The sequence below is a fragment of the Pongo abelii genome, chromosome 10 (assembly GCF_028885655.2).
Source record: "Pongo abelii isolate AG06213 chromosome 10, NHGRI_mPonAbe1-v2.0_pri, whole genome shotgun sequence".
Taxonomy (NCBI): Eukaryota; Metazoa; Chordata; class Mammalia; order Primates; family Hominidae; genus Pongo; species Pongo abelii.
In genome coordinates, this window is record NC_071995.2 from 27,707,063 (window position 1) to 27,729,800 (window position 22,738).

The 22,738-nt window shown below is 36.6% G+C and overlaps 1 protein-coding gene across 5 annotated transcripts in view; it reads right to left on the bottom strand.

Annotated features, from left to right (window-relative positions):
- Positions 1-22,738, bottom strand: part of ITPR2 (inositol 1,4,5-trisphosphate receptor type 2) — a 519,932-nt gene that overhangs the window by 99,650 nt on the left and 397,544 nt on the right. For all 5 annotated transcript variants that reach the window (XM_024256738.3, XM_054527007.2, XM_054527008.2 and 2 more), the window contains 3 exons: positions 8,339-8,446; positions 3,928-4,120; positions 1,018-1,143 (listed from right to left, as the gene is read on the bottom strand). In XM_024256738.3, coding sequence (XP_024112506.2) covers positions 1,018-1,143; positions 3,928-4,120; positions 8,339-8,446 — 427 coding nt within the window. The remainder of the gene's footprint in view (positions 1-1,017; positions 1,144-3,927; positions 4,121-8,338; positions 8,447-22,738) is intronic.

Sequence of the window (22,738 nt, forward strand, 5' to 3'; positions counted from 1 at the left end):
CCTGCCACCCCCAGTTCATCTGAAATAGGCTGAAATACCTATTGCTCTTATCATACTCTCTTTCCACAAGGCTTCCTTATGTAGTACAAATACGTACCTTTTAAACAGCAACCACCACCATCAAACTTTATTGAAGGTTTATCAGGTACTATTCTAAATGCTTTACCTATAGCATCTCATTAAATTCTCACAGTAATCCCATGAAATGATGAGATGCAAAAGCACTGCATGGTTATTATTAGCTGATTTCTCCATCTTTTCTTCTAAGCCATTCTTTCCATGCCCATTCCAAAGTTATTTACCAGATTGTAGCCCAAGCCTGGAACATACTTCCCATGCTCTCCACCAAACTTATACAAAACTTACTTCCCAAAAATCTCACGATTCAGTATATTTCTCATTTCCACCTAAAATGGTATAATTTCTCATTTTTGCTTTTGTATTATTAGTTTAATAATAGTTTCATGTTCAGTATCCTTTATTTCCTATTGTTATATTGTCTTATGCTGTTCACTTTTGAAACCTCAGATGATAAATATTTAATTATCTTAAGAATCCCTGACTTTAGTATAGAATTAAAAATTATTTCTAGATTACATGTATGCTCACTATAGAAACCTCAGACAAGACAGAAAACAAAGAGAGTAAAATATAAATGCCAGTATTTAGGTAACAACAATTAATATTTGGGCACAGAACTGTCATTTGCATAATTGAGATGATACAGTATAAAAATGTTTGAGATCATAATAATTAGGTAGAAATGACAAATCTTTTCATTGCTTTATTTGCCAAGATATAATATAGCTCTAATAACAATTGTGTATATGAGCTTTTTAAAAAATAACAATTCTGTTGACCACACTTTTCTGCCTGTTCTATTTACTATCATACTCTACTTCCAACAAGTATAGAAAAATCCATTTAACAGGAATGAAATTATTCTCATTTTGAAGCTTTAAATAGTTAAGTGGGAACTTTAAAATATTTATATTTTAAGGAAAAATGAGCACTTGCCTTCATCGCCATCATCCCCAAATGGGTAGAAGAGAGCAACAGCTAAATTGATGAACACAGCCAGGTTGAAGGAAATGCTCCCCCAGAGAGAGATGTGCCTCGAGAACCAGAACAGTGCAGGGTTATCTAGGAAGCGAGAAGTGTAAAGGAACAGAACAGGAAAATACATTTTGGTTTCAACACACGAAGCTTACCAAAACAGTATCTTACTGAATGCATCATTTTTGTAAACTATTATAAAAACCTATTTAAATAAATATTTGACTTGAGTAAGTTTATTAAAAACAATCAGAACCATAAAGGAGTGAAATTTGATTTCTTCTTTCATCCTTCAGCCAGTTTAGGCCTAAACTACTGTAGAAGGGTGAGGAATTTTGCAATTGCTAAAGGTGGTCAGAAAAGGTGATTCTGTAATAATTCTCTGTAATCTATCTGCAGAGCAGTTTAGCAGTTGCCTGGGGTCCCTTTTAATGAAATGATATACTTCATTGTATAATTTGGTAATATTGATAAATTGGTCCCACTCCCATGCCTTAAAGTCAAGTAAAAAAACTCCAAACCCATAGCACAGATATATTTCTAATGAAAATTCCTATGACACAGTCACAGTTACCTGAAACTATGAAACCTAATCATGTGACATAGTACTCCTGACGGGGAACTAGTGATTTATAATATTATCTACATTTTAAACCTTAAATCTTCCTAAGAACTTGTTGGGTTTGAAACAGCAGAAGAAAATGAGCACTACAAAAAAACTGCTAATAAGTGGAACAGGCTTTGCTGAATATATTCAACAAAGGACTCTGTGTCTGTCATCAGAAATGAATTAGTAAATGCATCAATCGAATACAGTTTACATTAACCAAAAATCAGTTCTTTCCACCTCTGTTAAATAACTGAACAGATTTGTAATGCATGTAAGTTTGAATGACAGCCGAATCTACTAGCCTGCCCTGGGCACTCACATGGCTCCTATAGGTCTTGTCCATTCTCTAACTTTTAAAAACGTAACACCAGGAGTAAAAAATTGAAGTTAATCAAGGGGGAAAGGCACATTGATTTTCAAATGGAAATGATAAACTTTGTAGATATATCCTGTGAATTTCAACCTAGTGCCTATTGCCTACTTACAAACTGTACTTCTCTTTAGTACATTTTGTTTTCCTTCTCTTGGAAAGGAACATTCCAATGCCAAAATATGCTATGATTAGCTATGCCATTCAATTGACTAATGTATCATAAACTATAAACATCTGCATCTCCATCATTCCTGAATTAGGAGTCCTCATTTTTAAAGGTAGACTATTAAGACAAAATTAGAAGATACTGATGCATGTATTTGTAATAACAAATCCTCACTATTGAATCCACCAAATGAATTAGACTCTGCCTATAGCCTCATAACAAGCTGCTTCCAAATTTTAAAGTAAAATGTACATTGAAAATTATTTTAAGATTTAATTTTTGGTAAATGACAAAATACTTATTTTTTTAAAAGCACAGACCTCCCCAAAGCACTAGTTCAGTATTCAATTTATTGTCAAGAAGAAAATATTTTTTTTTGTTTTGTTTTGGTTTGGTTTTTGTTTGTTTGTTTTATTGAGACGGAGTCTCGCTCTGTCGCCCAGGCTGGAGTGCAGTGGTGCAACCTTGGCTCACTGCAACCTCTGCCTCCTGGGTTCAAGCGATTCTCTTGCCTCAGCCTCCCGAGTAGCTGGGACTACAGGCACGTGCCACCACACCCAGCTAATTTTTTATATTTTTGGTAGAGACAGGGTTTCACCGCGTTAGCAGGATGGTCTCGATCTCCTGACTTCATGATCTGCCTGCCTTGGCCTCCCAAAGTGCTGGGATTACAGGCATGAGCCACCACGCCTGGCCAGAAAATATATGTTTTTTAAATGCTCCAAATAAAATTGTGTCTTCATATGTATTTTAGACACCCAAAATTTTCGCTGAATTCCACAAGGCTCTAAAAAATGCTAAGGGAGAATAATTTTGATTTTTTTAAAAGCATTCTGTTTTAAAACCCTGAAAATGCATACCACACCCCTATATCTAAAGATGATATTTCTCAAGCACCACTCAAATTCATAAATCATACCCACTAAAGTTCCTGAAAACTACCATAATGAAATACTGTTGAATAGAAGTATTGAGAACATATCCTGTTTGTCTAGAAAACTCTAAGGGACTCAAAAAGACCTACTCAAGCGTTTCCCCCATTGACTTTTGTGAAAAACTCATGAGATCCCTTATTTTGGAAAATAAACTAAAGTTTATTTAAAAATTCTAAAATTTTAAATTTTAAAAGTCAGTGTTTCCTAATAGACTTGGGACCTAAGAGATAAGTCATGCGAACTGTACTAAGCTGATTTTTAACTGGAATATTATAACATTGCTCTATTTAAATACAAGTGTTATCACATGTATTACTTGTTTGATTTGGGGAGGTAAAGATATGTTCAAAGAAAGAATTACTCTCAGCAAAACATGAAACAATTCCCTCAATCACAGGACAATAGAGGAAGAGTGCGCAGGAGCTGATGTCTCTCAGTCCTATTCACTGATAGGACAGTCAGGGCCCATTCACGGACGTCAAACCTGTGGCTGTTCAACATTTGAAATGTACAGCTGCAACCCTGCATTTCATAACATTTATTAAAAAAATAGCATCATCATGAAGAGTTGATGTAACTAGTTAGGGCTTTCTGTTTTCCTTAAGCTGCAGGTGTCTCGGCTCCAGTGGTAGACTAAGCGGACACTCTTAAGACTGCAACTGATTTCAGTAACATCAGACTGGCAAGAAATTAAAAAACAATTTAAATGAGCTGCATCATGTGTCCCAAAGCACCAAATTATCTACCACTATGCACAATACTAACCATTTCAGTTTACTGTACTTACTCCTGATTTTCTTCTGCCACTTCATTTCATTGTAGAGATCTTCTGTTTGCTGGAAAAAGTCATTCACTTTACTTCCTTGTTCATCCCTTTCAGTTGTATTGAACACACGGCACTTGGATTCTCGAGTGAGGTATTCACATATATTGGGGACAGGAAAAACTATTTGTTCCATGGTCCTATCATGCCGGACAATCTGAAAACATTAATTTGCATTGTTTTTAGCCTTTTGGACACCTCAGCCTTAGACTTGCTTTTGTTTTTAACATGAGTTTACTGATAATGTTTTACGAATTCAGTTGTGAAAAAATGTGCCAACTTGAAGTATCTGAAGGAACCCTTTTTACTATACTACTTTGCATTTTTCTCTTTAAAAAAGAGAAATTAATTGACTAATATATCATAAACACGATACTTTGCTTAAAATAACAAAAACTAAAAGCTTTTATTCCTTCTGGGTTAGCATTACACTTCTGCCACCCATTTTTATTTTTGTGAAGTACATCCTAAAACTAAGACAGTCTTAATTAGAAAGTGATTGGCTGGGTAGCCTTAAATATAGCGCTTATGCTATTTGTATCTTGTTCTTAGCCTCTTCATCCTAAAAGGGGCAGTTGGGTAACAAATGACATATTCAGCATTATGTGTCTGAACTCTATAGAGAAAAGTGCTTTATATCATTAAAATGTTCTCTTATGCATGGCAAAACATATTTTTGTAGGTACAACATCCATGTAAACATATACCCATATTTAAAAACTCATCATTTTTAGTCTCCCTTATTTGTTATTTGTGACTGTTTAACTTTAGGCTAAAAAAAGGCTGAATATTTTCATACAGCTTTACTATGTAACAAGGGTTTATGTAGCCTAAATTTCAAGGTTCATATTTATGTACAGTGCCCAGTTCTCAGGAATGAATAAGGATTGGCTTAACCCAAAAGAGTAATTCTGCTTCCCTTTGCCACTGACTGGTGTGGTGGTGGTCACGGGCTGTACCTCTGGAAAGTGAGGCATAAAGATAAACCTCCTGAAAGGGCTTCCAGGAGAGATTTTGCTTCTTGGTAAAGGCAGAGAGCCATAAGAGACACACAAAACAACAACAACAACAAAAACCAAATACACAAAACCAAAAGTTTTTTGTTGTTGTTGTTGTTTTGGTTTGCCTGTACTCTTTCTTCTTGCTTAGAACAAAAGGGTCTAAGGGCATGATGCTTAGAATGCTAGCAGCCATTTTGCAACCATGAGGTGAGATAGTGTCAGCGTGATAAGGAACCTAGTATAAAGATGTGAAGAGTCTGCATATTTTAAGACATCACTGAGTCACTGAATCAATTATAGAACTACTGGTACTCCAGACTTCCCATAAGATAAAATTTTACTATTTAAACAATTGTCACTGTGGTATTCTATTAAATTTGTAACTGAAGGTATCCTAAATGATATGTGATATATTCAGTTACATACTAGAATACTGTCATAAAGCAAACTACATGAAATTTAGTAGGGTAAATAAAAATTCCTGCATATAGGTTACAAAAATCAATTGTACAAAATAATTGGACATATTTGGTATGACAGGCAACCATATAAGGAAAAAAGGTTTACTTGATTCAATAGTGTCAAATATTTTTTAAAAAATCTCAGGGTGCATCAAAGAAATCATGTCTAGATTATTATAAGCCAAGCTCTTCAGTCCTTTTATGAAATGTTGTTTGATTATGGTTGTCACATTTTACAAACAGCATGGACAAACTGGAGGGATTACTGAAGGAAATGGAGGTGTGTTAACTGCAAAAAGCCAGAGATGGATAATTTTTCAATACATTTATTCAACAAATGCTTATTCAGTCTTTAGGTGAGGCATGTTGGAGAAAAAAACAACATGAACCCCAATTGGTAAGAGCTTGTAGTTTAGTAATCATGATGGCTCTTCAGATGTTAGAGTCAAGCTATCATGTTGAGGGAGAAAAAATGTTCTGAATGTAAACATTAAAATGGGCTAATGTTAACTCTTTGTTTTAAAAAAAAGTTTCTAATTATTAGTCATTCAAAATCGGATCAGTTTCTTCCTGATGTAGTGAGAACTCTATCGCAAGAAGAATTTAAAGCAGAAGATCATTACAGGGCAATTCCTTCTTAGATGGGTGATTAGACAAAAGGCTCTTCCTATTTCCCAGGGTCTTTAAGTCTATAACTTGCAGACAAACTATTATTCTCAATAACATGAATTGTTGTGGTTATGTTCAAGTTACAGGGTTCAGTTTTGGAAATACAAAGATGACCAAGACCAGTCCTTGCCTCAAGTAAAGGAGAAGTGACATATATGAAGCTAACAATATTCCAATGTGATAAATATTAAACTAACAGAATACACCAAACTGCTGTGGAAGCATACACAGTAAGATGAAATTAATGAATGCCTGGAGAAGGGAGGGAGGACTCTCTGAGTAGGTCATGTGAGCTGGCTTTGGATGAACATGAGAACTGATGAATGAGTTCATCAGCCTGGACCACTCCTTTGAAACCTGGACTTGTATATCCAACTCCATGGATGACTCAAAGTCACCTCGAATTCAATCTATCCAATAATGAACAAATAATCTTCTTCTACCTTTTAGCTGCCAAACTTCACTCTCTCCTAGCATTCTCACACATGGCACCAACTTCTGCTCATTTATTCAAACCAGTAGCCCAGAGGACATCCTTTTCCACACCATTTTCCTAACATGTGCAATTCAACTTCAACTTCAAGCCCTGTCAGTATGTATATGTATATATGTGTATTTATAATATATATATAACTATATAAAGATGTATATGTATGTATGCATCTGCATCTATGTATCTATGTATTATCCAGTCCAGCCATCTTCGATATCATCATCTCTCACTTTTGTCATTATAATATCTTCCTATCTGATCTATGTGTGTTTTCTATCCCACTCTCTTTTCCAGTCCTGTCTCCAAACAGCAACCAGACTGATCTTTTGAAAATAGTCATCTCCTTCCCATGTTTTTTAATACCTTCCCTTCACTTACTTTCTCCTTTCTGAAATCCCCATCCTGAAGGAGAAACTCGTACTCAATCTTGAATACATTCTTAAAGGCAACCTTCTCAGTGAAATCTATCCTGAAATGGCTCAGGCACCACTAATTATTATTTTCTCTACATTTCCTTGGCCCTTTGTTTATATATTTATAACACAGAATTATCTTCTATATGTGTGAATTGGTAGAGAGTAAGTGCTCAGTAAACATTTACTGAATGTGTGTATTTATAGCTAAATCTCTCCTCACTGCTGGAATCAATAAAACAACATCAAACAACAGCTCCCATCTCTCACCCGCATTAACCAAACTTCTCCCATGGCCTGCTCACTCTATTTGCTATTCCCTGGTCTCTTCTGATCTCCTAGCTTTGTACTTTGACTTCTGGGATCTTCCTCAAGACCTTCATGGTTTGATGACCTATTTCTATTTGTATAGAAATGTTTTTGCTGCTAGTCCAGCTCATGGGTTCCACTAAGTCAAGTCCAACACCAAAGCTGTGGTACTATTAATGTTTACAAATGTGAGCAAGGTATCCATTTCCGTGACACAAAGGTTTGACAATAGTAAATAATACAGTGTAGGGGTTATATATCTTGAGAGTGAATACAGTGATGCCCATCATGCACTCTGCTGAAAAGTAAAAAATATCTGCCAAAATGAATGAATGTATAAATGTAAATTATAGGAGTGACAAGCGTCAACTACTCTGCTCACTTCTGCCTGATTAGCTCTGCCAGCCAGTGTCAAAATGATACCATAGCTAGTAAATGACAGCCAGATGGGTCTCAGAACACATAATAATAAGTCCATTTTGACCCACACCTCCTGAACTGCCACCAACCGTTAAATAATGTCTCATTTATGAGGGTGGGGGGAGGTCAAGTGCTGCATACTGAAAATGGAAACTGTTAAACCTTTCCAAGGCTATGCTATCAATATGAAAACTGTATTAGTTTCTTTCATGTTTACTCCACTTGTGAATTGTTGGAGATCTCTATTTTAATGAGCCTTCCACAATTTTAAAAAAGAAACCTTTTCCTGAATGATGACTTCTATTATAATAATCCCATCTCTCAAATGCTATTGCTCTGCAATGATTCATTGCTTCTATGGTTAAAAAATATCTATTAATTACAAAAGAAATTTTACATATAGTTTTAGTAAAAAAAAGACAACTTTGAAAGATGTACACCTCAGTTTCCTATAAATCACTCCTCACTCATCCTTTTACTATACATTTTTCAGTTTAAACCACTCAATTCTGCATCATTGCTCTAGAAAAAAATATGAAAATGGTCTAAAATAGAAAGTAAGCATAACTTTTCACAGTTGGTCCCTTTCAATAAATAATAGATGGTTACCTCAATCTGTGCAGTGTGGTTGGCATAATACTTTAAGGCTTCATCTCCTTCATCTGGATCCGATCCTGGTTTGAGCATCTGCTGCAATAGTTTATTGTGGCGGGCCAACTAGAGTAGGGAAAAAATAAAGGTTTTAGGTCTTTTTTTCCCCTTTCCTAGGGTCAAACTTTGCAATATCTTTGTCTACTTGTACACATAGCTTCAGAGTCCTAGGGTTAAGGACAATTAGTTACACTTCAGGAAAGCATGTCTGTATTTGAAAGGCAGAGATAATGAAATCACAATGATCAGCCATTAATATTTGTTGATTACATTTAGGTCTTCAATAAATGTACGATTGTACCAGGAAGAAGAAATGTTCCCAGTGATATATAATTGACACTGTCTACAGGAAATTTAAACTACATGCACATAAAAACAAAGTGATCAACAGTGCAATAAATCAGTGAGTAGTGGGAACAATATAAATGTGTGTTTTTCCTATACACACATAAATAGGTATCTGTATTTCAGAAGAGTTTCTCTTATAGCATGTAATCTAAGCTCTACATTAGTAGTTGGTATAAAGTCCTATGTTGCTTCATGTTTGTAAGCCAAAATTAGTGCTTTCTGGGTATAGATCTTGATTTTATTGTCATTGAAATCGGGCATTTAAAAAAGCAAAAATTTCAGCATAAATTATTTTGAACTGCTTGTGGTGGAAGTGATCTTTCTCTCCCATTTGAATGTCTACAGCATGTGTTGGCTAATTCTCTCACTTTGTAGATTAGTAATACATGTTGCCTTGAGATGTCTCTTTTATGGTTGTCTCGAGCAATTCCTGAAACCTTGCAATGTCTTTCACTTATCAAATATCCTATCAATGCTTAAATTCCCTGAGGGCTTCTACTAACAGAGACTCTACCACAGAACTCTTTCACTCCCAGCACAGTAACTGCCTCCAACTCCATGCCAGGCACAAATTCTAAGCACTTCAAGTGCATGATCTTACTTGAACCTACTAAGAAATCCAGAGGTAGGCACTTTTATTATTGCCATTGACAGATGAGGAAACTGAAGCACAGAGAGTGTAAGGAACTTGTTTGTGATAACATAGCTAGAAAATGGTAGAGCCAGTATTTTATCAACATTACGGAGCAATAAGTTTTCCTATTATTCATGAGATCTTAATACGAATTGTTATTATAATCATGGAGATGAATTTTAAATAATAATTCAGAAACTAGAAAACCAAGTGAACATTATCCTTATAAGTGATAATTTGGTAAGTTAAATATTCATTACATTGATGTTGCTCTAGAGCAAATCATTTTGAAAACTGTTATTTCAGAATTGGTTTTCTGGGTCACTAATCAATCACTCAAGAAAACTATTTCCTATTTTCTATTTACTTTTTTTTAACTAAATTTGAATTATACACATTTTTATTACAAACCACAGTCATGAAACTTGTTGTGACTTATAGAGGTTTCTAAAAATCTCAATGAGTTTGAAAGCATAAAATTATTGTAATCATTTAGGTACCTTAGCATGTTTTAAGAAGTGGCCAGTTCTTGAAGGCAAAACTGGCATGATTTGTTTGCTGATTGGATCTGGGGCATGAAAGAAAGAGAATTAAGGATGATTCCAAAGTTATTGACCTGAGCAACTAATAGTTTAGAAATGTCATTTACTAAGAAAAAATGTAGGAGGAGTACATTTAGCAGGATAAAATCAGGACTTTGGTTTTGGACATCTGAAGCTTTAGACGAGGAGCGGGCTGTTGGATTTGTTTGTCAGGAATTCTGGGCAGAGGTCAGTGCTGGAGCTGTGCATGGAGGGCTCGTCAGTATATGACTGATATTTAAAATCATGAGCCTTAGTGAGATCACCTAAAAGTGAGCTTAAACAGAGAAAAGAGCTCCATGGAACTCCAATATAGGTTAGGAAGAGAAAGGACATCAGCAAATTAGACTGAGAAAGTTGGTTAAGCAAGGTAGGAACAAAACCCCACGCAGCCAGGTATCTTGCAGCCAAGTGAAGAAATAATTTCAAGAAGGAGGGAGTGATTATCTGAGTCAAATGTGGCAGGTAAGCCCAATCAAATGAGGACAGGGAAATGTCATTTGGTTTAGCAACTCAGAAATTACCGAAAAGCTTCACAGCAGCCGTTTTAGGAAGTGGGGGATACAAAAGCTTAATTGTAGTGAGTTTAAAAAAGAATGGGAGGTGAGGAACTATAAACAAGGAGTGTGAGTAGGGGCAGCTCTTGAGGACTGCAGGTGTAAGGGAGAGCCAAGAAATAGCACGGCAGCTAGACAAAAGGGCAGGGATAAACGTGGATTTGTTAAACACGGAAAATAGAACATCGTGTTTGTTTGGTTTTCAAAGGGACTATTCACTAGAGCAACATCTTGACTAGGTGAGAGTGGAATGATCTAGAACATTTGTAGAGGGGTTTGCCTTAGATAGGAAAAAATTCACCCTTAGAGACAGCAGGGAATATGGGCACAGATTCAGGAGGTTGGGTGGTTGTGATGATGGGAACACTGAGAAGTTCTTTTCTGGTTACTTTTTTTCTCAGTGAAGTAGGAAGCTGATAATGAGGACGAGAGAGGAGGTGTTGGATAACTGATGAAAAGCAGCTATAAAATAGCTAGGGAAAGTACATGGACTTGGGAAATATAGTAGTACTGCCAGGAAGCCTTAAGGGTCTCCCTTATGTTATGGTCAAAGGGAGGCCAGGAACCATATTTGTGTGTTTTTCTCCAGCAGTATTCAGCTGTCTGGGTATAGGCATGGAGTAGAAAGAGAGCTGTAAATAATGAGATATGTAGTTTTGTTGGGTAAGGTCAACAACACACAAAAAAGAGATACTTAAATACTGGAACTCTTTAAATCTTACATAACTGATAGTCTCCCAAGGTGAGATAGTAATTTGAATAATTTCTCCTAAGTTTATTTATTAAAAAGCTTTTACTTCTTTATGATCACTTTATAGGGTCAAAAATTGCTACAGTTATTTTAAGAAACCAATAATGTTATTTAATGTGACATAATTAATAGTGAACAAACCTATACAAATCATTTTCAGTTAGTATATACAGCTTAACAGAAACATTTGCGGGCCTTTCTCCCTCCCATTGACTTAATGACATGATTCTGCATTTGTCTAGTTTTATTGCAGAGAAGAGGCATTCTAAAAGGGACTCAAAAAAAAAAAAAAACCCCACCCACCTAGGCCTCCCTTCACATGTTCAAAGTATTAGAACAATATTTTCATTCATGATTAGATAAACCATCTATACATATCTTTGAAAATTTGAAATATATAATTGAAAAAGAACAATACAAACAAAACAGAGATAACTTCACTGTTTTTTTTCTACCTGGAAATCTTTCCTATCCTTTGTAATAGAGGGTCTTGACTAATGAGGCTTATTTGCTCCTCCCTGTTCTGTGTTCTGATAGTGCCCTGCGCATATATATATTATGAAATTTCTCATATTGTATCTGAGTAACTATTATTTCTCTCCAGTGGTCTGCGACATCCTCAAATAAAGGGCCTGATCTTACTCATCTCTTTGTTCTCAGCACCAAAAACAGAACTTGATACATAAAATAGACTCAATAAATATTTCTTGAAATCAATGAAGAAATGGGCTAGTTAATAACATATATTTATGCGTTTAAGTGGACAACAACTCTTAAGCCTCAATGAATTATCTCTCTGTTTCACCCTTGTAAAGAAGAAGGGCAAATAAATCTGATTAGAAATCAGATGATGGTACAAATTCCAGTATTTGTAGAAAGAAAATATTTTAATATTTTTTCTTGTTTGATAGTTATTTATGTACTCATAGGTATTCTGATAGATTGTAAGCTATTTAGAGGAAGGAAATAACCATTTTTAGTGGCATCCTTTATTATCCATTTCACATTTATCTTCTTACCACTGAGATTTTAATGTTCATTTCAGTTTGGGTCCAAGTAAGGACAGAGTAAAAAAAACATCAAGAAACTACACTTTGATGACATTCAATGATAATTATTTCTTAGTACTTTTCATCTGTGTTTTTTTAATGTGAGTTCCACTTTTATTGGGTACCCAATCAGTGTTGAAAGGAACCCTGGATGATAAAGCAAGGATAGAATTCCTATTATATAGACAAAATGCAAAAGAATTAAGGAATATCTCAATGATTGTGAAATGCACAAAAATGACTGATATAAATACAGAGCTTTCCTCGTCCAAATTAACAGTTTACTAAAAGCACAATACAATGTCTTAGAGACCAATTAACATATGCTTAATAGTTTTTAAAGGATTTAGTCCCCTATAAATGCAATCTGATTTAAAATATTCTATAGAATGAATGCACTGCCAACCAAAGACATCCGGTTGTATTAGTGATGGACTCTAGCCACATTTATCTACTCCACAGTTTTATATGCCACATACGCTTTTACGTGACTTTTTCTTTTTTTTAACCCAGCATACAAAGCAGCAATAACACCATTTACTATTATGTGCTTTGGAAACCAAAGGTAAAAATACCTGGTAAGTTTCTGCACAAGTATGGCACATCTGTGGAGAGTTGTAACAATAAGAAATCTAATTTAGATCCTAATTAAAAACTGAAAAACTGCTAATGAAGATATTCAAGGACAGCTGTCTTACGATATCCAACTTTACTATTGACAAAGATGCTTCCAACAGGACTTGAAATTAGCTGATGTCACTATACAAACGTGTTCCAGAAAACCAACCAACAATCAATATTAATGATAATGAGAGTCTGAATTTGGGCAACTGCATTGAATATTAAAAGGGGGAAATGCCATGGGGGGGAAATCTCTGGGTCTTAGAAATACTTGTATTCCACAACAATCTTTATGAGCCAAAATAGTAGCAATTGTTTTATACATGGTGTGCAAATGATGCCTACCCAGTTAATATGCAGTTTCAAAAGAATTTTAGCAACAAGGAACACTTATTAGGTCATTATAGCAAATAGAAAAACCACGCCTGAGATAATTTATTACATATCATAATATTAAAGTTTCATAACAATGCAATGAATAGATGGATAGATATAGTGCATGCATGCAGATTAGTGAGGAGGGGATCCAAAGCATTGGTGGATAGTCAGCCTTAAGAAAGAATAAAGACATTCCCCACAGGAAAGACTACCAAGAGATTCTTTCATTATATGTTGAAGACAAAAGGAAATCATGCATATCATTATCAATCATGACACACTTGTAATTTAAATACAGATGCATCACTAAATAGGAATAAGAACATGTGTATGTATATATTCATAAAATATAGACAGACACATAAGTGCAAACCTTATACATAAACATATATAACCTGCAGCAGGGTCTTTGAGCAACACCACGTATTTTTTGAATCCAAGATTAGGGAATAAAGATGACAGAGGTGGGCTTTTCATTTTTAGTGGCATCCTTTATTATCCATTTCACATTTATCTTCTTATCACTAGGATTTTAATGTTCATTTCAGTTTGGGTCCAAGTAAGGATGGAGAAAAAAATCAAGAAACTATACTTCAATGACATTCAATAATAATTATTCCCTAGTACTTTTCATCTGTATTTTTTTAATGTGAGTTCCAATTTTATTAATTGGTAAAACTGTGACATAGCAATTGGCTTTCCCAAGATCACAAAGTGAGCTGGAGCCTGAAGTCAGAATAACTGCCGTGTATACAATTGCCGTGTAATAAAATTGTATTACAATACAATGCCTTCATGTCAAACACTACTCCTATTTGAAGCAGAGAGAAATCAGCAGAAGGGGGCAGAAACTAAGGCTTTACCTATTCCAATGTGCAAAATATGGAAGCCTCCTATTTTCAAAACATCTATTTTTTTCTCTGATTCTGTGACCCTGTAAAGTGCAAAGCACGGTTTTAGCTACTGTGGGATGATAGAGATGAGCAAGACTTATTTTCTTCTTTCAGGCAACCTACTTTCTAGTTGGAGGAATTAAAACAATGATAGACATGTAATTAATACAAGGAAAAATGAGGGCAGAATTACAAGGAATCACATTAGATTTGGTGGCACTATGAAAGGAACCACGTAAGAAGCGCATCTGATAAAGGTTTTAAAGAATGGATGAAATGTCCAGGTAGAAAGGAGGAAGAAAGGATGGCATGAGGAAGTGATTCTGCATAGAGAGAAGGATCCCATAAGCCAAGCCATGGAGGATGCGCAATGAGAAGAGGACTAGAAGGGAATTGGGAGCCACACTGAAGAGTTCAAATACAGAAGACTGTGGTGGGTTGAATTGTGTCCAAATCAAGCCAAAAAGACATACATGTTCAAATCTTATCTCCTGGTACCTATGAATGTGATCTTATTCAGAAACAGGAATTTGCAGATGTGATGAAGTTAAATGAGCTCACACTGGATTAGGGTGGGCCTTAATCCTATGACTAGAGTCCTTACAAGAACAGGGAAATATGGGCACAATCAGACACACAAGGAGAATGCCATGTAAGGATACAGGAGAGACTGGGTGATATAAGCCAACATATGCCAAGAACTGCTGACAAACACCAGACACTGAAAAGAGGCAAGGAAGGATCCTCCTCGAGGGCTTTCAGAGAGAGCATGGCCCTGCTAACACCTTGGCTTAGGACTTTCAGCTTCCAGAACCGTGAGACAAGAAATGTCTGTCATTGTGAACTTCCAAGTTGTGGACATTTGTTATGGCAGCCCTAGGAAGTTAATACAAACCCACCAAGGAACTTTTCTCTTGACTGTGGCAAGATAAACTGAGATTCTATTCATCTCTTTCTTCCTTTCTCTTAAAAAAGGAATTTGGGGATAAGACGGGATCCATTTGGGCATGGTGCCATCTGTCCAGGGTTCCTTGCAGTACTGTGAGGTCCTTCATAAAGAACACAGACCAAAGAAGAAATAACTGGTCTTCCCGAATACTGATGCCAGAGTTACTACTCTGTTAGTAGGGTCAGAGTCCTGTGAGAAAGAAGAAAAGACTTTCCCACATGAGACTCAACTGTGTGGTCTCAGCCAGAAAATACTCACTATGGCAGGTGAATATTTGGTACTTAGACCACTTTAGAAGAAGATCAGCTTCAGGAATTCCTAGTAGGGAGGAGCACATTTTCCCCACTTTAGTCAGCAGAACTGAGGCAGCCAGAAACCACCAGGAATATCCAGCATAAGTCTGAAGCTAAACAATCCAGAAGACACGTGAAGGGCTGTACGCACTCTTTTCTCAAAGAGGAGATAGTATATTCCAGAGGGTTTGAGAACCTTAGAGTGGAGGGGGAGGGGAAAGTCAGGAGGGAAAATGGGAAAGAGTATGAGATGGGCCATGGGAAGCAGATGAAAGCCCTTATACCCCACCAAATAGTACAGTGGAATGGATTAGTTAGAAAAGCGAACAAATCTGTCTTTCTTGGAAAGTTAATTCTTGTCCTTCTTTCTTTCCAAGACATCCTCGTTCCCTAGTCAAACAGAGTTGTCCATATTGTCTTAAGCAGATTTTGGTATATAACTGGAATGGAAAAAGAAAGAAGCAATGTTCATGTTTCTGAACTTTCAAAATAGGTTTTTGAGAATCTAAAGAGAAAGCCTTAAAGAAAGCACAGCCAGGAGGAAAATGTGGCAGTGGACAGAAAGGAGAACAGGGGTGATCATTCCAAAGAATACAGACAAACCTGGGGAAGAGACAACACAAACTCTTGAGTACCTTGCAAGACAGCTCTGGAGGATTCATGGATAACCAGACCAAAGGACCACAGACCTAAGGGAAATCATGAGATCTCAAGACAGCTTTCTCTCATCACACACACACACACACACACACACACACACACACTGTAGGAAAGTAAGGAACTGATCCCTTCCCTCCTCAGCAGTACTGAAGGAGCGACCCTAGAATGCCACCAGCATCACTCTGCACTATACAACCTTCGCCCAAGGAGTTTTAAAAATATTGTAAGTTATATTTATCTATTATCTTTTTAAAAATCCACTATGGTTCTTAGAGATCAGTTTATTATTTCCCTTATAATGGTAGCCAAACTAAGACAAAGATAGGTGCAAAATAACAAGAAATTTGCCAGAATTAAAAAATGAAACAAACATCTCCTAATTTCAAATGATCTAGTCTCCTACTCATTAGGGTCTGTCTCAAACTATAGTAAAATTGATAAAAGACCTTACTGATTATAATAAATAAAGGATTCATGACAGCTCAACCCTTGAAGCAGGGCAAAGCAGGAGAGAAAAAAAGGAAGAAAATGACCCACAAAAAAATGCACTTTAAAATAATTTAGGGGAGCTTTTAGTAAGTATGCTATCTTTGTACTATGATTTTATCATCAATCATTGCAAAGTGTTGTGACGATTGATGAAGCTAACTTTCCTACAGATTGCTAACACTCATCCTAATAGAATGCTTCTCAAAATGGGGTTTCTGGGACAGCTATATAGCATCACCTGGAAGCATATTAGAAATGCAAGTTCTCTGGCCCCACCTCAAGCCTTCCAAATCAGAAACTATGAAGGAGTACACCCCTCTCCCCCTGCATCGCACCATCTGTTTTAACAAGCCCTCCAAGTGATTTCAATCCTGCTAACATTTGTAAACCACTGTTCTAATAGTAGATGTTATCACAATAAGCAATTTGGATTCTTGACTGAAAATTCACCAGTTTTTTTTAAACCAAAATTAAACATAAAAGAATCAAGTGTTTTTAAAGAAGTTTTTTTTTCCTTTAAAAGCATACAAGAGAAATGTTAACATTTAGATACTCTTAATAACAGTACATTTACTGAACACATTTTCAAAAAAATTGAGATTAGGATCAGAAATATAAAATATGCTCCACTTATTTTAAACAATTGGTTATTTGTCACTCATAGCTTCTAATTTCTGGGCTCATGAATTTCTATACTGCTTTGCATGGAGTGTGTCACCCAGAATCCATGTGTTGGAAATTTTGTCCCCAGTGTGGTGGTGTTGGGAGGTAGGGCCTTTGGGAAGTGATTAGATCATTAAGAGGGATTAATGCTGCTCCTGAGGGGACTGGGTTAATTTTAAGAGGAAGTGAGTGCATTCTCATTCTCAAGGAACTGGATTTGGTATCTTGAGAGCAGGTTGTTATGCAGAAAGGCTGCTTCGGGCTTTGCCATGGTAGCACACACCTGCTTCCTTTTCCTTTCTCCACCATGTGATGATGCAGCACGAGGCCCTCAGCAGAAGGCCACCAGATGCAGATGCCTGATCTTGGACTTCCCAGTCACTAGATAAATCTCTTGTCTTTATTAATTACCCAGTCTTGGGTACTCTCTTATAGCAATAGAAAATGGACTAAGACATGTACTAAAAGAGTAAAAACTACTTTAATCCCAGGAGGTTTGTATAATTATATATGACAAATATATTAGTTTATGAATTAATTTATATGTTTATTTTCATGAAAAGAGATAAAAAATTATCTTCTAAAACAAGCTTTTTCCCTACAATTATTTAAGACAAATTGATTCTTTAGTTCCATTTTCAACTAAAACAGGTTATACCTTCTCCTACTTCTACTTCAATACTTCAGAAGCTACTTATTTAAGATTCTATAAAGAATTTGTCACTTTAACGGAAAATGCTTGCTATTTTGTATTTTTCATGTGAAATTTACTGAGGTATAATCCTTAATTGGTTTTGCTATCCATGTAAGAATATACATCGATATTTTCTGAGTGGCTAAAATGAAATGAAACTAAATACTATCTATGTAGATCATCTTATCTGAAATCAGTATTTCAACAAAAATATTCTAAAGTAATCATTATTGTAGTGTCCTAGTCAAAAGAGTTAAAACATTTCAGGTGAGAAAGCAAGAAAAGAAACTAATTCTACATGTGTAGTGGGGTTATCTAAAATACAGATAGACATTAATAAGAAAAACATAGATACTGATTTCTGGGAAACCCTGAAATGATGTACACTAGAAGTTTTTGCTTTCGTTATATAGAACTGATGGAAAACAGACATCTCTTTGACCTTATTTCTTTTTGATGTAACTAAAGGCAAGTCTTTGAAATTTCTGGGTCTCACTATTCCCACACAAGAAATAATATGTTTTCCTCAGATCCAGAGATGACCAGGTAATATTACTTGAGTTGCTTCTTCCAGCATCCAGAAATGAATTTGCTGGATATTTCCCATCCACGTCCCCTCCCACATATTTCAAGTGCGGTTTGGGAAAAACTAGAAGAACAGAAGAATCTTTCCCCATGATAATTCAGATAATATGTGAGTATGGAATATTCTTCATTTGATTTTAGTGTGTCCTCCATCTAGAACGTAGTTTCCAGAAGGACAGGGATTTTGTTTTGTTTACTGTTGTATTCATCATCTAGAACAGTGTCTGGCACAGAAGAGTTGCTTAATAAATATTTTTTGGATGGATAGATGGATGGGTGAATGGATGGATGGATGGATGGACGGATGGATGGATGGATGGCATACAGTATTCTTTGCTTATTTATTAGTTCAATTTTAATGGCATATGTGTTTAATTTTCTGAAATAAATTGAGTTTTTAGAAAATGATGAATTACAATATTATATGTAAATATAAGAAATGTGGTGTTTTTTGATTGTTTGTTTGTTTGTTTTTTGAGACAGAGTCTTGCTCTGTCACCAAGCTGGAATGCAGTGGTGCAATCTCAGCTCACGGCAACCTCTGCCTCCCGGTTTCAAGCAAGTCTCCTGCCTCAGCCTCCTGAGTAACTGGGACTACAGGCATGCACCACCATGACCAGCTAATTTTTTGTATTTTTAGTAGAGATGGGGTTTCACCATGTTGGCCAGGATGGTCTCGAGATCTCTTGACCTTGTGATCTGCCCGCCTCGGCCTCCCAAAGTGCTGGGATTACAGGCGTAAGCCACCGTGCCCGGTCAGAAATGTTTTAATTCCTAGTCATTTATATACGACAAGAAAAATGGGAATGATAGCAACACTTATCTTTTAAAAGCATTCTGATTCTTTCACTGTTTCTGGTGATTTTTTTTTAAGGCAAACATCAAAAGGTGAAGAAAGTCATCTTTTTGAGATGTTGGACCATGTTAAAATAGTACCTGTGGTTGACTGGGAAAACTTAGAGAGCTCTTGTTCTCAAAGTCATTGCTGCGGGGGGTGGGGGTGGTTTATGATCGACACTGAGAAATGACTTCTGGCTTTATCACTGACCTTTTATGGTAGCACGTTCAAGTCGTTTGACCTTTTTATGTCTAGTTTACCTAACTGTGAAATAACAACACCTGCAATAATATACCAAAGAGAATTACTGCAGGATCTGTGTTCCTAATGCTCCTTAAGTTCCTGAACCAATGAGGCTTAGTGAAGAGCACAATCTTACTATTCTACTTTTCTCTATGATATACCTATTCCAAGAATGAGTCAATTGCTTTTCTGTTGCTCATAGTCTTGACAAAGCCACTTTAAAGTGGGTTAATTAGAGGCTTGAAATTATAATGATGAGTTCCGCAACAGTTCTCACACTGCCAGTGTGTGCTCGGGAATCCAATCTGAAGTGCACAAATTAGCCAGATGTAAAATCGGGGGTGGAATGTGGGGAGTTGAGAAGAAGCACTACGAGATAATTTTCAGGAACTTTAAGCTCGATTGCTTGAAAGCATTTCAACTTCAGGTTTCTTCAGCTTTCTATTTCTGAGTTACATCAGACTGAGAAATATGCCATTGCTGTCTCTCTGTTTAACTGTCTAATCAACAGCTGCTAAAGAAAAAAAAAAAAAAAAAGGTCAGCTTTTGTGAGATAGAGTGGTTCTTAAAAGTGAGAGAATTACTGCTCAAATGAACTGTGTTTCAAAGGCAAACCTAATAAAGGAGGAAATGAGGTGGCAAGGTGAATTTCAACTCTAAGTAGGGATTCAGATCAGTTGAATTAAACTGAAAAGAGACAAAGAATTTTGAGCGGATATATTTTGTTACTTGTTCATTCTGTGACATCCAACACCCTTTTAAATGGTATCTAGTCATTCAGAAGTTAAATGACGCAGGTTGCAAATGAAAAGACAAAGAGAGGGCATGAAAAGTAAGGGAAGAAAGAGAAAATTTAAAGAAAAACTCATTTAGAAAAACTTATTGTCCTTTCTTAAGAAATATATAACCTACTGGTACAGAAGCCATTTAAAGATCAAGGTATTGAACATAAACATATAGGTATATGAACAAAGTTACTGCCTGCAATGTAAGTGTCTTGGGGATTATATAATGAGGTCATGAATTATCTATAAGTAAAACAATGTTATTAATAGTTTCAGATACATGAAGTACTTTATATGCGATATTAACATAACATAAAGACCCACTTCTCTCATTCAATACTAAAACAGAATTCTCCTATGACCTAAGCCATAATGAGCTAAATACAATAATTAATATATGCCTTGTATGTTCATTCTTTCAGAGGCATTTGAACCAGAGTAACTCCATCTTAAATAGGGGCTGGATAAAATGAGACTGAGATCTACTGGGCTACATTCCCAGGAGGTTAGGCATTCTTAGTCACAGGATGAGATAGGAGGTTGGCACAAGGTACAGGTCACAAAGACTTTGCTGATAAAACAGGCTGCAGTAAAGAAGCTGGCCAAAACCCACCAAAACCAAGATGGCAATGAAAGTGACCTCTGGTTGTCCTTACTGCTCATTATACACTAATTGTATTGCATTGGCATGCTTAAAGACACTCCTACCAGCACCATGACAGTTTACACGTGCCAGGGCAATGTCAGGAACTTATCCTATGTGGTCTAAAAAGGGAAGGAACCTTCACTTCCAGGAATTGCCCAGCCCTTTCCTAGAAAACTCATGAATAATCCACCCCTTGTTTAGCATATAATCAAGAAATAACCATAAAAACAGCCAACCAGCTGCCCTCAGTGCTGCTCTGTTTATGGAGTAGCCATTCTTTATTCCATTACTTTCTTAATAAACTTGCTTCTACTTTACTCCATGGACTTGCCCCAAATTCTTTCTGGCATGAGGTCCAAGAACCCTCTAATGGGGTCTGGATCAGGACTGCTTTCTAGTAATAATTTTTTGTTTTGTTTTGTTTTGTGTTGTTTTAGACAGAGTTTCACTCTGTCACCCAGGCTGGAGTGCAATGGCTTGATCTCCGCTCACTGCAACCTCCACCTCCCGGGTTCAAGCGATTCTCCTGCGTCAGCCTCTCGAGTAGCTGGGATTACAGGCACGTGCCACCACGCCCGGCTAATTTTTGTATTTTTTAGTAGAGACGGGGTTTCACTTTGTTGGTTAGGCTGGTCTCGAACTCCTGACATCATGATCTGCCTGCCTCGGCCTCCCAAAGTGCTGGGATTACAGGTGTGAGCCACTGTCCCAGCCTCTAGTAACAATTCTATAATTGTTAATGAACCTCTGATGTACACCAAATAATGCTCTAGGCTTTGGGGTTATAATAGTGAACAAAACAGACCAAAGCTCCTGCCCTCCTAGAGCTGACTTTCTGTTGGTGGAGGAGACATAAACAAATATATCATCTATCAAAATGCGCAAGTGCTATGGAGAAAATAAAGCAGAGGATGGAAGTAATGAGCACTGGGGGATGGAAATTGCCATTTTAAATCAAATGGTTAGAGACCATTTTAACAGAAACTTTTAGATACAAAGCAGGACTATGAAACAGAAACTTATAGACACAAAGTAGGTTCTTGACTCCAAGGCACAGCCAGGAGGCCAGCATGGCTTAAGCAGAATAAGTAAAGAGGAAAGTGGCGAGAGAGAGAGAGGGGAGATGAGGAAGAGGGCCAGGTCATACTGGGAGACTTGTGAAGCCAACACAAGAGTTGACTTTTGCTGTGAAACTGGAAGCATTAGAAGGTGTTGAGCAGAGAGGTGACATAATCTGTGTTACATTTTTAAGGGTTCACTGTTGCTACTGTGTTAGAGAAGACTCTACAGAACGTATGGATGAACAGAAGCAGGAAGAATCGGAAGCCTACTGCAAATAATCCAGGTGAAAGATGGTGCTGGTTTGGACCAGGTGGTAGTGAAGGATGTGGGCAGATTCTGTAACATACGGTGCAGTGAAGAGGGGCAGTCACAGACATGGCTAGAGGGTGGGATTGTACAGTGGTTAGCATCACGGGCTCTGGACAGACCTGGGTTCGACTGCATTGTATCCTCCTTGTTAACTGAACAGCCACAGGCAAATCAGTTAGGTTCTCTAAGCTTCACTTTCTTCTTCTGCCAGTGAGGTTCCTAAGAGTACTTTATGAAGATTTACCTCAGAGAGTTACTGTGATATTTAGATGAGACACAGCACCTGATACAAAGTATGTATTGTGCTCGATAAATATGAACTAAAATAAC